We start from the raw sequence: 15,843 nt of genomic DNA, 5'->3' as shown, positions 1-15,843 counted from the left end.
ACTTTCGTCCCCTCTTGTGGTGAGAGAGTCCATGTGACTGCCCATCTGTGGGAATGGCCTTGCTTTTTAAGCACCTTGGACAGAGAAAGTGAAGGACTGAAATTTCAGCATCCCCAGAAAGTCTGAAGGGCCGAAGCTCCATGGATGTACATCCACGTGGGCAACTCTACGAAGCGTGCTTTAGAATGGGCAGCTGGACAGTTAAGTGATTTTCTTGGCAGGTGGTGGGTAGACCCGCTAATAGATAAGGTGGAACTAATTTTGTCTGCACAGGATTGTGAGAATTAAGTGAAATGAAGCAAATTTTATGTAATTACTTTTAAACTATAATTGCATAAAAGTTATTATTAGGAAGTATGTAAATATTATAAGACCTTGATTCCTGGGATGAATAGCTTGAAGTTTATCAGATGGTGTTGATAAATATTTAATATCTGCTAATACTTACATAGTACTTATGTTTCAGGCATTATTCTAAGTGTTTTACCTATATTACTCATCAACAACTCTATGAGGTAGTCCTTATTATTACTTAGTATCTGTTTTATAAATGAGGAGACTGAAGTAGAGATTGATTAAGAACTTAACCTAAGGGCCGGGCATGGTGGCTCACACCTGTAATCCCAGCACTTTAGGAGGCTGAGGCGGGCGGATCACCCAAGGTTAGGAGTTCAAAACCAGACTGGCCAACATGGTGAAACCCTGTCTCTACTAAAAAATACAAAAATTAGCTGGGTATGCTGGTGTGCGCCTGTAATCCCAGCTACTCAGGAGGCTGAGGCAGGATAATTGCTTAAACCCGGGAGGTGGAGGTTGCAGTGAGCCAACATCGCACCACTGCACACCAGCTTGGGTGACAGAGCAAGACTCTGTTTCAAAAAAAAAAAGCGCTTGCCTAATGTCATGTAGCTCCCAAACAATTAAGCAGGATTTGAACCTAAGTCATTTGACTCCAGAGTCCATTCCATTAATTATGACACTATTCATCGTTTTTTTTTTTTTTATCTTCTTAAAGATATTTTTTCCGTAAAGAGTATCACTACCTGAGACACTATGCAGTGTTTTAACCATGAATATAGAAAGCCATTGGGTGGATTGAGGTGGGGGCACAACATAGTGAAATTGGATTTTAAGCAAATTGAGTCAGGTGCTGTGTAAGTAGACTAGGGGACAAATGTAAGGTGATAAAAGCCTGATTTCTGTTGAGATCTTTCAGCATATAACACATGTTCTTATTAATGGCTTACCTGTCTAGAACATTCTTCGTATGTCCATTTAGTGGTCTTAAATCCCAGCTCCTCAGAGGTTACATATTTTGCCTACACATGCCTTCCACATGGGTGGCACTGATACTAAAGGCAGGCTGTTATAAAGGACATCTGGACATTATCCCACTAAGGAATCAGAAATTTTGTATTCATATTCATCTGGGGAGATGGTGTATGAAGGAAAAAAGGAAGGAGGAGCTTTTATGTCTCAAGAACTCTAGGTTTGAGCTTGGGTATGGTGGCTCACACTTGTAATCTCAATACTTTGGGAGGCCAAAGTGGGAGGATTGCTTGAAGCAGGGAGCTCAGGAGCAGCCTGGACAACACAGCAAGACCCCATCTCTACAAAAAATTAAAAAAAAAAAAAAGCTGGGTGTGGTGACACTTGCACGTAGTCCCAGCTCAGGAGTCTGCGGTGGGAGGACCACTTGAGTCTAGGAATTCAAGGCTGCTGTGAGCTATGATTGCACCACTGCACTCCAGCCTGGCAACAGAATGAGACCCTGTCTCTGAAAAACAAAAAACCCTCTAGGTTTGATAAATTAAAGTCAGAAAGATATAGCCAGTTGTCATTAGAGAGATAGTGTAATGGTTGTGTCAAGCTGGGTGAGACAGTTTCTTAATATGGTTATAACAATAAAGTGTATGAAGTGGGAGAACCATTGTATTAAAGGTCTCAGTAGGCTTCAAAAGGAGAAAATGCTCTTAGTTCCCAATTTCTTCTGGAATACAGTCTAAGTTGTAGATATTTCTGTGAACAGATACTGGGATATAATTATTGAGAGAGTGTCACAGTAGTCATAAAGACGAGATTCCCGTTACCATCCTAATATAATTTGATTACAGTTTTTATTTTTTATTCATGAAGTCAGTTTTCATTCATTTGATTGTCTTCATTTCTTTGTATCTCTGCCATTAATGTGAAGGAAGGAAACAGAGATCCCTACTCTAATTTCCTCTGATTTTATCATTAATGTAGCTCTGGAAGCCATTTAACAGATTAGATAACCAGAAAAAAATGTCATTTATGTGCAACTAGTCATCAAATAATTATGCTGTCTAACTAAGATTCCACACTATACCCCCAGGACTCCCTATTTACTAATCAACTCAGGTAGAATATGCATTCTGGTAAATTGAACATGGTGTAATGATGTGAAGCCATACCATCTGTTATTATGTTAAATATTTAAATAAATTTTAAAAGCACAATTTACATGTTATTCAAACAATTATGTTTTGCATATAGCAAAGCTTTTTGAAATGCATTCATGTATTTGAAAAGAGAAAACAGATTACTTTGCGAGTATTCAGTTAATAAATTCTTGTTTTTCACTAAATGCAAATATATATTATACCATTTTCTTATTTTCAAAACTATCTTGAAAATCTGCATTTTGTAACTGGATTCTCTTGGAACCTAAGGAAACTAAACCTTTTAAGAAAAATAAAATTATGCTAAGAAGTTTTATTGGAAGAACAAAGAATTTTATTGTTATTATCTTGGACTAAAATGTTCTCATCCATTGGCTCTATAGTAACAGTAACAAGTGGAGCAAACAGTTTCATAAGTTTGGACTAGAAAAGCCATGAATGAATAAGATTCCTGAGAGAGTTATAGGGGTTGGAAGAAAAGCTTCAGTTCAGTTTATTCCTAGAGAGAGATGACTATAATGAAACAAGAGAGAAAAAAATGCTTCTAGTGTTTGTGTGTGTTTTGACCACGTTAATGTGCTATTTGTGATGCACTAATTTGCTGTCTAGCTCTTGTAATTAAAAAAGCAGAGGAAGTTTTTATGTTTAGTATAAATAATTTGCCATTTTCATAGCATTTTTGCTTTGTTTGCAGTAATAAAACACACTAACCCTTTTTTTTCTAAATAATTGCACAGAATTTGCAGTCAAATGTGTTGGCCTAAGCAATATTTTGCCATTGAAGTACATTCTCATTCCCTTCCAACATGTTATATCACAGGGAAATGGTAGAGCTGCAGTCTTTGCGGTTTAACCAGGACAGTTTCTTTGTGGTTTCACCTTTCTTTCTGAAGATTTCTCTTGACCTGAGCTTGTTAAATAATTTTCTAAAGAAAAGAGAGAGAGAGTGTGTCTGTGTGTGTGTGTGTGTGTGTGTGTGTGTGTGTGTGTGTGTGTGTTTGGGTACACATGTGCTTGTGTGTGTGCCTGTAAACGTGTGTGTTTATATTGTATTTTAAGCAATGAAAATCTAAGCATTTTCTCAGTATCATGAGTCGTTAGGGAAATGAAAATCAGTATTACTTCACATCCACCAGGATGGCTACAGTAAAAAAAGATGGATAAATACAAGCATTGTTGAGGATGTGGTGAAACTGGAACCCTTGTACAGTGCTAAAGGGAATGTAAATGGTGTAGAAATTTGGAGAAAATTTCGCAGTTACTCAAAAAGTTAAACATATAGTCACCGTATGAGCCAGCAATTTCACTCTTATGTATATACCCCAGAGAAATGAAAACATATGTTCAAAAAAATTGTACATGAATGTTTATAGCAGCATTATTCATTAGAGTCAAAAAGTGGAAACAAATGTCCATCAGCTGATGAATGGATGAATAAAATGTGGTATATTCATACAATGAAATACGATTTGACCATAAAAAGAAACAAAGTATCGATACTTGCTACAACGTGGATGAACTATGAAATCATTATGCTAAGGGAAAGAAGCCAAATACAAAAGGCCATGTATTGTGTGACTTCATGTAGATGAAATGTCCAGAATGGGCAAATTCATAGGGACAGAAAGTATTAATAGATTAATTGTTGCCAGGCACTAGGTGGGAAGTGACTTACTGACTGCTAATGGGTATGAGGTCTCTCTTTGAAGTCATGAAAATTCTAGAATTAGATATGTACAACCTTGTGAATATACTAAAAAAAAAAAACCCTGAATTGTGCTCCTTAAGATTGAATTTTATGGTATGTGAGTTGTATTTCAGCTTTTAAAGATGAATGCTAAATCCCATTTATGCCTAGTGTTCCATTATTGGAACACTAAGCTTGTGGGAGTTATTTATATCCTACTGTTCAAGGTCATCGCCAAGGTCTGATTTTTCACACACAAAAAAATTGTAACCTCCAGCATAAATGGGTTAAGCATCTGGAAGGTCAGGTATTAGCAAAGTACTGAGTTTGAGTGATAAGAGAGCTCTTGCCAAATAACTTGAACAAACCTAAATTTTCCCCTATTTCTTAGAACATATACTTCAAATATTCAAAACTTTAAATGAAACTTACCAAAGGCATGAAAGTAGTGCTAATGATATAGCATTAATATATCTCAATTATATAGTGACAGACTTTTCTTGAATCTTAAAGGGAAAAAAAACATACAATTTAAGAATATTTCAGTGAATAATTTTGGAATTTATTATACTTTTAGTAATATGGAAGTCTCAATCTTCAGAACAGCATTTGATTACTCCCATTAAGACTCTGTAGTTCCTGTCTTTCTTGTGAAATTAATTTGGTTGGTAACAGACACCAAATTGGGAATAGAATTTATAACTGGTATATATTCTTGCAATTTAATGGTCTCAATTCTTACTGAACATTTAAATCTGGAAATTGAGATATATACTGCATTAGTAAATGATAATGATGAAATATTTTCTGCTTTGTAAGTAGAATTGAATATCACTGTAATTAGTTTCTTTTCCCTTTTTACTCCTTTCTCTCCCCCTTGAGACACATTGGTTTCCCAAGTTATGAATTCAGTTTCTTTTGTTTGTTCTAGCTGCTTAGTCTTTCTTATTACATACCTGTTTAATTTTTAATTTCTCATTAAAAGTAAATATGGCTAATTTTCCTATCAATATTTCCAGAAACCTTCCATTTCTCTTTGCCACAACCTTGATATAGTACTGTCTAGTCTGTATTATTACATAATTAAAATGCTATTTTTTGTCAAATAGTTCTGGCAAAGCAGCTTGTCAATACATTTTAAGTGGATCAGAGATTTATTTCTGTAATGTTGAGATTAACGTTATAAATACTGTTGTGGACCTAAAAATGCTAAGTGGAATAATACGTATAGTGCTATGGGAAAGGTTGTTACAATTGCAGGAAAAATACTTAAAGATGAATATGCCGTAAGTATTCAGACCTTCTTAATCAGTTTCATTTATCATATAATGCAGACACATTTAAAAACACACTAATCTTGAGTCATTTGAGAAATACATTTGGCCCTCCACATCCGTGGATTCTGTATCCATGGATTCAGCCAACTACAGATTGAAAATTTTTGGCGGGGGTGGGGTGGGAAATAGATGATTGTGTCAGTACTGAACATGTACAGACCTTTTTTTCTTGTCATTATTCCCTAACAATACAATAAAACAACTATTTGCATAGCATTTACATTGTATTAGATATTATAAGTTACCTAGAGATGATTTGAAGTATATGGGAGGGTGTGCATAGGTTGTATGCAAATACTACACTGTTTTATGTAAGGGACTTCAGCATCCATCGATTTTGGTATCTGTTGGAGGTCCTGGAACCAATCTTCCATGCATACCCAGGGACGAGTGCATTTACTAAGCATGGACCATATGCCAGTCACTGTGTATTTGTGGTGATCCTATGGTGGCTCTGGGTGTTGTTGGTGATCAAAATGGATAAGGTTATTCCTACCCTTGGCCATTTATACTATAATCCTGGAGCTACTGATTTGGGAGCACCTGTGCGACTGGAGTGTAGTGACCGATGCAGAGACGAGCTTGAGATGAGACCATAATGGCGGGCAGGGAACTGGTGATATAAGCATACAATTTTGGGAAAGAGTTTGGACTTATTCTTGCTGTGATGACAAGCCATCAAAGGCTTGCTACAGGGGAGTCCAGCTTCAGTTTTATGCAAGATTACTCTAAGCAGTGGTGGAAAATAGTTAGTGGGTATCAGAAGAGAAGCAGAGAATTCAGTTGGTTGGATTTTATGGTAATCAGGCAAGCTATGATGATGACCCAGACTAGAGTAGTGGCCCTAGAGCTGGAAAGAAGTACATTGATAAAAAAACTGTTTAGAACAATTAATAAAACTTGACGGATAGGATTTGGGGGTAGCAGGGTGATAAGGTTAAGGTCAAAGGACATGTCAAGGATCTTTCTATGTCTTTGGCTTGAACAACTGGATAGACGGAAATCCCATGTCTTGAGGTGGGGAGCATGAGAGGAAGAGCGGATTTGGAAGGGACAGTCCAGTGTTCAGCTTGGGGCATGTTGAGTCTGGTGGGGAGGGTGTGTTTGTAAGGTAAGGGGGCACAGGGACTGGCCTTTCTTGAACTCTGGTAACTGGCTTGTGGTCTGGATACAAATTAGAATATATAAACCATTTCCAAAACCCAACAGATTTTACAGGTTTTCAGTTCACAGATAAGTTGCTATAATTGATGATGCCTCTGTGGTCTTTCAGATAGCGCAGCACTCTACAAATTTCTATGTATTTGATGGGCAAGACATTAACAATATTCATTTTCTAGTCAGTGCTCACTTATTGTGATCTGTCTTCTTGGTGTTCCTAGAGCCGTGCCTCCCTGGCCCACAGCGTCAGGTTACAGATTTGATATTTACATGGATCAGTTGCATTTTCTAAGTTGTCTTGTGACAGGCTGCATCCCTCACCTTGGATGGCTGACTTGGTAACTGATTAGGAAGGAAACTGCCCTAGAGTTGTTATGAACTAGGACTGATTTGTCTTTGCTGCTACTTAAGACTCAAAACGTATGTTCTGCCTACACTGGGACTCTAATGGCCTTTGTTTACAAAGGTGGAGTCCAAAAGATGTGCACTTCTCACATTGGCTATGGTTATATCTCCTTTCGCATTAAGTATGCATTTATTGAGAAACCAAGCCACACAATTTTACTTCTCTTTTGATTTCCTGTGGACAATATTTTTATTTCCTTCAACAAATAGAGGTAGGCCATTTAGAGGCTGGGAATATAAGTGTTTTGTTATTTGCGGTACCTCCAGTGCCTGGCACAGGGACTAGCATGCATATGGCACTTGATACATATTTATTAAATACATGATTGAAAGAAGGAATGGCTGAATCATCGTTCTGTGAGAAAGGATAATTCAGTTTTCAGAAACCAAGACATCAGGCAAACTATATTTTCCTCTAAGATTACGTCCCTGAAACCTGCTGAGAAATCAAAGCTGAAAAATAGAAATTTGGGCATCATCTTGATAAAAAGAATTACAAAAATCATTAAAGTGGAAGCCCTTGAGTGTGTGCAGGAGAGAGTAAGGATAGAGGAGAAGTGAACAGCAGAGAAACGGGTTGGAAGGAGGAGTGAAGCCTCAAGAGAGCAAGGTGTCCCACAGAAGCAGGAGCAGTCAACAGTGGAGAGCTGGGAGGTGCGAAGGGATGCAGACAGAAAGACACCTTTTCATCCGGCCAGAAGTAACTTAGGAAAGTGCAATCAGAGCCTGGGACACAGTGTGAAGTAAGACTGGGAATTCTGTCCTTTTATCTATATTCTTCATTACTAATGATTGTAATTGAGGTGCAAGTTTTTCTTGAGCAAAGATGTAGTTAGTTTTGATTTTCTGCTACATAAAGCCCAGCATCATAAGACACTCTTGGCAATGATATTGAAGGGTTTATTTTATGATTTCTTGTAAGCTGATTATTTACTGATCAATGATCAAGGCCAGTTTTTCCATTGTTCCTATTAAAGGTAATAATGTTTGATATATATAATATACATATTAATATGTGTGTGTGTGCACACACATGTGCACACATATTGATAAATTTAGGAGAGTTACAAAAAAGTCACAGTAGGTAAATAGTTGAAAATTGACTTGAGTTCTAATGTGAAAAATATAGGCCATTTATCCAAAGTTATTTGGGAGCATTTCAGTTTAAATTTCATTAAATTCTCTAGTTCATAAGAATGCTACAGAGCTACAATAATAACAATATAGAAACGGGTTGTGCTAATACATGGGGTTGTGCCAATAATGTGTGTGTGCATGCATGTGTAGGTATATGGCTAATTGTGTGTGTGTATGCATACACACACACACATATATATATATACACATGCGCAATTTTTTTCTGAACATTGTTTCGGTGTGATATTGATAATAAGAATCCATATGGGGGCATAGGAGTACATTTGAGTCTTTTTAGGATGTTACCATTTGCAAAGGAATTAATTCTCACATAAGCAAGTTTACTTTATAGAAATGAAAGTAGTAGCTACTGTTTATTCTGCATCTCTTTTGTTCCAACACATGTTGCAGTAATCCTGGGAAGGAGGTTTTATGATTCTTAAAGTGAAGAAATTGAAGTTCAGGAAGTTTAAATGACTTGCCCCAGGTCACAGAGCTAGAAGATAGGAGAATCCTGCCTTTTTTTTTTTTTTTTTACTCTAAAGCTCATGCATTCTCCAGTGTGCAGTCCAAGTTAGAACCCTTAGGGTATAAGAGTGAGTTACCTATTTAGTTGGAGGCCATTTAATCTCCGTAGAGAAAACAGAAACCACTAGATAAGAACTTTTTCAACATTTTGCCCCTAATAGCTACACCTGATTTTTCTTTTCTTTCTGTTAAGAGGAAAAGGCTCTTCCCTACAAGCACTTGATCCTTTTTATTTGTCTCTTGCATCTTTAGTCTGTGTCTCTGCCTGCATCTCTTCCCTTACTAGCTTCTTCCCATGAGCATAAAACAGTCCCTCCCTGTCTTAGTCCATTTAGTGTTGCTATAAATACCTGAGTCTGAGTAATTTATAAAGAAAAGAGGTCTATTTAGCTCACAGTTCTACTGGCTGTAAAGTTTAAGATTGAGCATCTGGTGGGGGCCTCAGGCCACTTCCATTTGTGGTGAAAGGTGAAGGGGAGCTAGCATGTGCAGAGATCGTGTGGTGAGAGAGGAAGCAAGGGAGTGGGGAGGTGCCAGTCTCTTTTAACAACCAGTGCTGGCAGGAACTAATAACAGTGAGAACTCACTCACTCCCTGACCCCAGAGAGGGCATTCATCTTTTCGTGAGGGATACTCCCCCATGACCCAAACACCTCCCATTAGGCTCTACTTCCAATACTGGGGATCGGATTTCAACATGAGGCCAGGCATAGTGGCTCATGCCTGTAATCCCAGCACTTTGGGAGGCTGAGGCAGACGGATCACCTGAGGTCAGGAGTTTGAGACCAGCCTGACCAACATGGTGACATCCAGTCTCTACTAAAAATAGCCAGGCATGGTGGCACGTGCCTGTAATCCCAGCTACTCGGGAGTCTGAGGCATAAGAATATTTGAACCCGGGAGGTGGAGGTTGCAGTGAGCCAAGATCATGCCATTGCACTCTAGCCTGGGCTACAGAGTGAGATTCTGGCTCTAAATAAATAAATAAATTCATTCATTCATTCATGCAACATGAGGTTTTGGAGGGACAAATATCTAAACCATAGCACTCGCCAAAGGCAATACCTTCTGTATTAGTTAGTAATTGTTGCATAACAAACCTCTCCAAAGCTCAGTGAAGTAAACCAAGTACCATTTATTTAGCTCACTGTTTTGTGGGTCAGCAAATTAGGCTGAGCTCAGCTGGACTCACTTGTATACCTGTGGTCAGCTAGACAGCTTCACCTCTGGAGTAGTAGCTGACCAGTGCAAGGACCTTCAGGGTGACTGGAGTCTGTGCCTTTCTTTCATTACCCAGCAGGCTGGCCTAAAGTTGTTCACATGGTTGAGAGGGTTTCAAGAGAGAAGCCTATAAATCATCTTGAGGTATAGGCTGGGAGCTCATGTAGTATCCCTTCCTCCACATTCTGTTAGCCAAAGCATGTCACAATGCCAGCCCAGGTCCAGTGGGTTGGAGAAGCGGGCTAGTAAGCCACGGAACTTCTCATTGTCAACCCCAAATCACCTTGAAGACCATAGTCAGATCACCACCTCAGGCTGCGTTGTGTGCCTACGCTCTGGGTTCCCTCTCTCACTGCATTTAGAACATTATGTGGCCGCTGTTGGTTTATTTCTCGGTGGAAAGTGAGCCTCTTAAAAACAAGGACTGTGTTTCAACCCAGGATTTGGCTTGTAGAGTAGGTAACGAAAAGCTGAAGTTGTTGTGAAGGTAGAGTCCAGACCATTGATATCTGGCAGCACGGAAATTGGGATTAAAGATAATGTATGCTTGTGTCTTAAAACTTGCTTGTTGATGTTTAAAAACTTTGGAGCAAACTCATTCTAACATATCAAAATCAAATATTTCTTTGAAAAAAATGGAGGGGGTAAAGAATCCTGGCCAGGATTCTGAGTAGAAATCATTTAATACTTGCACACTACCTTTGTAGGTTTTTCATGAGGTTACATGTTTGTTTTGGAAGTGAAGTTAATTTCGTGACGTGTTTGTCAGAGAAAAACATAACTGTCCATTAACTGATTCATTGGGATTTGGGATAAAATTTCTATTCTAGAATGTAAAATGAAGGAAGGGTGTCAGTCAGCATCCTCGATATTACTCTTGAAGATGTTGAACATAAATATTTCTGTTAGAATGAGAAGTAGCATTTACCTCATGGGAGTTTGTCTTGAAGTGAATATGTCTTATATATGTACTAATTCTTAATTGATGGTTTTTCACGTGCATTTTGTGTTTTAGGTTCAGCTGTCTGTATATCTCCCCAGATACCTAAAACTGACCACCTGAGCACGTTTTCCCATTGCTGAGCTGTTTCCCTGATATCTGGCCATGCAACGGAGATCAAGAGGGATAAATACTGGACTTATTCTACTCCTTTCTCAAATCTTCCATGTTGGGATCAACAATATTCCACCTGTCACCCTAGCAACTTTGGCCCTCAACATCTGGTTCTTCCTGAACCCTCAGAAGCCACTGTATAGCTCCTGCCTTAGCGTGGAGAAGTGTTACCAGCAAAAAGACTGGCAGCGTTTACTGCTCTCTCCCCTTCACCATGCTGATGATTGGCATTTGTATTTCAATATGGCATCCATGCTCTGGAAAGGAATAAATCTAGAAAGAAGACTGGGAAGTAGATGGTTTGCCTATGTTATCAGCACATTTTCTGTACTTACTGGAATGGTATACCTGCTCTTGCAATTTGCTGTTGCCGAATTTATGGATGAACCTGACTTCAAAAGGAGCTGTGCTGTAGGTTTCTCAGGTAAGGGAGACAAAATTTTGAGGTTGCATGCATAAAGGAAGCAAGGGAGGTGTGGCTGCGGTCATTTTATGAAGTGTGGGTCCCTAGTTGGTGAGAGGATCAAATTCTGAGTGGTTAAGGGCTACTGAGGCTTTGCATCTTGAAGAGGAGGCTGGAGCATGCAGGGACTAGTTTTTGCCATTCTACATTATGCTGCATCATTCACTCTTAGTCTGCACTAGGACCTGCTGGAAGGTGGTTTTGTAGAAGACATAGTATTGGAAATATGCACCAGCTCCTTATGGTAGGGTCACAGAAACACCCACATATGTATTTGTAATAGGGAGTTCTCACAAAAGATGACTGTGCTTGTGAAGTAGGCTCAGTGTGCTCTCTTTGATTACCAACTTGTCTGCACCTGGTGAGACAGTACACTCATCTGCAGCAAGTTGCATGAGGCAGATTTAGTATTTACAGTTAGGCAGCAAGGGACAACAGGAGCCTAGCATTCATTGTGATCCTGTTCTTCAAGGCTCAAAGAGCTGCCCAGGACTGTTAGAGTCTTGTCTGTGTGTGCTCCTTGCATGCAGATAAGGAACCCTGAAGAGGCAGCCAGGAGCAAACCTGGGAATCACATGAATCACTGGGCAAAGCTTTGAAAGACATTCTATTCAGGCAGAGGAGTAGGCTGTTTCAGCCAGCCCCCTTTTATCTCAGGGTGTTGGATTTCCAGCACATTTCCACAGTTATTCTTGAGAAGTACAAGCGAGAAAGGAGGGGGAGAACTACATAGGTCCAAAGGCCACCTGGAGAACTGTCCTGCATATGCCTCTGGATGACTTCGTTAATAAATGCACCACACCCTTGATGGCATGCTAGCCATGTTTTAGGAGCCATGATAGTCACTTTGCATAACCTAACCAATTTAATTCATGCAGCAGATCCATGTGGAGACGGGATTGTCTTGATTTTATTTTATTATTTATTTATTTTTTTTAAGACGGAGTCTTGCTCTGGCACCAGGCTGGAGGGCAGTGGTATGATCTCGGCTCACTGCAACCTCCGCCTCCCAGGTTCAAGCGATTCTCCTGCCTCAGCCTCCCGAGTAGCTGGGACTACAAGGCACGCACCACCATGCCCAGCTAATTTTTGTATTTTTAGTACAGACAAGGTTTCACCATGCTGGCCAGGATGGTCTCTCTCTCTTGACCTTGTGATCCACCCACCTTGGCCTCCCAAAGTGCTGGGATTACAGGCATGAGCCACTGTGCCTGGCCTTGATATTATTTTACTTTTTTTATTTTTAATTTTTTTTTCTGACCACCTGCTGACAGTTGAGGGATTGTCTTGATTTTATAGATGAGGAAGCCAAGACCCAGAGAAGTGAGGTTACTAGCACAAGGTTACCCAGCTAGGAAGCGATGGAGCTGGGACTTGAGCCCAGTCTACATATTAGCTGTGTGATGCATTCTCTCTCACCTTCTTCCTCACTAGTTCCTTTTTACAGATATTTCATGGGACCAAAATTGCCAGCAGGATTTAAATTAGGTGTTTAAATATTAGAATATGAAGGAGAGGAGAGAAGTAGTCCTGAAACAAGGAAATCTAATCCTTCCTTCTGCTTTTCCTGACATCCTTCCCCTTTCCTTCCAAGATGTATCCTTATGCATCTAATTGTGGGAGAAGAAAGAATATATGCTCTGCCTTCAACATGTTTTTCCATAGAAGTTAGAAAAATACGTATTACTGGTATTTTTTATTGAGTTAAAATTTATATATTTTATATAACTTTTATAGTGTACAGTTTTATTTTATAACTATTTTATAGTGTACAGTTCACTGGCATTTAATACTAATGATAGTATTTTATTCACATGTTAGGTATTATGTATTTAGTAGCATACTGAACACCAATATTAACTTCTATATTTAGAAACATCAAAGGAGTGACTGCTTTTAGTGTTGTCTTTTTACCAAATGCAGGGTTGTAAGGAATAGGGTATGTTTTAAAGCACAAAGTTGGATGTAATCGAATAATCATTTTCACTTTTAATTAGCTTTCTTTGTAAATGTTGATACTCCTACTTTTGGATTGTTGATATTTGCATATTCTTCATTCTCTTTTAGGAGTTTTGTTTGCTTTGAAAGTTCTTAACAACCATTATTGCCCTGGAGGCTTTGTCAACATTTTGGGCTTTCCTGTACCGAACAGATTTGCTTGTTGGGTCGAGCTTGTGGCTATTCATTTATTATCACCAGGGTAAGTGTTTTCTTTTAGGGAATACAGTTGAAGGACCTGATGTTCCGTGGAGAAAAAAAAATTGCAATAATAATGAGGTAACCAATTGTTTTTCACAGTGAGGTTTATTCTTTATCTATTAGGACAGAATCAAGCTTAATGGTTTTAATGTCAGATATTTCTGGGTTTGAATCTTTTCAACTATTGAGCTGTATAATTTTGGGTCACTTGTCTTAACTGAGTTGCAGATTCCTCATTTTTTTTTAAGTAGGAGAACCTGCTATACAGATTTGAGGATCAATATTAACTGGCCAATCAGCTGGTTAATTCTGAAAGCAGTATTCCAAAGAAGCACATAGAAACCACATAACTATAAAGATTAAAAAGCTATAAGGTATGTTGATCTAATGCTTTTTATTATTATTATTATTATTTTTTTTTTTTTTGAGATGGAGTCTTGCTCTGTTACCCAGGTTGGAATGCAGTGGCGTGATCTCAGCTCACTGCAACCTTCACCCCCCGGGTTCAAGCAATTCTCCTGCCTCAGCCTCCCAAGTAGCTGGGATTACAGGCATGTGCCACCATGCCCGGCTAATTTTTGTATTTTTAGTAGAGTTGGGGTTTCACCATGTTGGCCAGGATGGTCTCAATCTCTTGACCGTGTGATCCGCCCGCCTCGGCCTCCCAAAGTGCTGGGATTACAGGCATGAGCCACCGTGCCCTTCCAATCTAATGCTTTTAAGCCACTTCAGCTGTCAATTGTCTTGGTAATAGAATTTTTTAAACAAAAGGCTTTACTTAACACTCAAAATGTGAAATGGATCGGCTCTGAAGTCTTTTGGGTTGAGAAGTGGGATGGGGCCCCTTTCACTTTACTCCCGTGTTGCTGTGGCTTCCTCAGAGGAGGCACCTCCACAAAACCCTAGAGCTCCAGGAAGTACAGTTTCAGAACTGCTGATGTAGATGAATTTTTTCCCTTACAGAGAAGGACTTGGAAATTTGGAAGGTTAAGAGACTTATCAACAAACAGTTTGTGGTAGACAGCAGCTTTGTGAGGACTCAGGCCCCCTGACTCCTGTCTGGGGCTCCTGCCTGTTCATGTTGTACTTTCTTCCTTTGGTTCCTTTCTCTGCTTTTTGTTTAGAAAAAGGAGGATAAGCTGTGTTATTTTTCCACCTCTTCCACCAGCTTCACTTTCCTTAATCTGTCTTGTGCAACTGGAAATGCATAATGTTTGTTTTTACTGTGGGACTGGACGTTGGCGAAGGGTGACATTCAGGAAGGTTCAGAAAGAAGGAAGATTTCTATTTGCTACTGTTCTTTACAGACAGTTTTTATTTCGGTTTTGATTTGTGTGACTGTGCTGGGTGTCTTACCTTATTTGAGAGTATTCTCATGGGGCTGTGTGTCAGCCTGGTAACTCCGGGTCCTTCTTTAATGCTAATTTCCCATCACGGGCAGCCACTGGCAGCTGGCCTGTAAATGGCAGTGACGTGGCCCCTGAGTACCACTCATTTACAATCGTATTGCTACTTTTGACAGTTCCACGAAGAAAGCCTAACAAAATCTTCAAAGTTTTCTTTGAGAATGCATCGAGTAATGTCTGTCCCTTATCTGAACAGCCCTCTCTATACCTTGTCACTCACTGCTCCCCTGACTTGCTTGATGTGACTTGGTTCTCTGTGTCAATGATAGGCTCTTGTATGTGATTGGTAACACCCAACATTCATATGAAAATCACTCCCTCTGCTATTTGAACTTTTATCCTGTGATAAATCCATTGAATAACAGTGCGTTTAATATTCTTATGCAACTATTTCTGAAGAGCTTTTTATACATTTCATTTTTTAGGGATCCCCCCAACTTACATGGAAAAGGCATGGTTGCATTTTTGTGTCATATGCATATTCTCTGTGGAGGGACCGGTAATTCTGTGCTTGGGAAGTAAATGAAATTTCCTGTCTTTGAACTTAAAGTCTTTTGATTTTTAAGATTTGACTGCTTTGAATGATAAACTTCTAATGTACAAGCATCTACTTATGCACGTATCCAAATAAAGACTACACTAAACACCGGTCCAGGAAACCTAAGCAGTGAATGCTTCTTTGAGACGGATCTTGGAAGAATGGCTGAAACTAGAGCTCTCTTTGCAATGCATTGTTATTTGCCTGATGGTTGTCAATTCGAA

The 15,843-nt window shown here is 39.2% G+C and overlaps 1 protein-coding gene across 6 annotated transcripts in view; it reads left to right on the top strand.

Moving 5' to 3' along the window:
* The window catches only part of RHBDD1 (rhomboid domain containing 1), a 201,228-nt gene that overhangs the window by 52,923 nt on the left and 132,462 nt on the right, over nucleotides 1-15,843 (top strand). For all 6 annotated transcript variants that reach the window (XM_058437850.1, XM_058437853.1, XM_058437844.1 and 3 more), the window contains 2 exons: nucleotides 10,915-11,437; nucleotides 13,544-13,676. In XM_058437850.1, coding sequence (XP_058293833.1) covers nucleotides 11,005-11,437; nucleotides 13,544-13,676 — 566 coding nt within the window. In that variant the 5' untranslated portion in view covers nucleotides 10,915-11,004. The remainder of the gene's footprint in view (nucleotides 1-10,914; nucleotides 11,438-13,543; nucleotides 13,677-15,843) is intronic.

Source organism: Hylobates moloch, unplaced genomic scaffold (assembly GCF_009828535.3).
Source record: "Hylobates moloch isolate HMO894 unplaced genomic scaffold, HMol_V3 SCAFFOLD_1, whole genome shotgun sequence".
Classification (NCBI taxonomy): Eukaryota; Metazoa; Chordata; class Mammalia; order Primates; family Hylobatidae; genus Hylobates; species Hylobates moloch.
The sequence above is the reverse complement of the archived record's forward strand: the minus strand, read 5'-3'. Positions and strand labels throughout refer to the sequence as shown.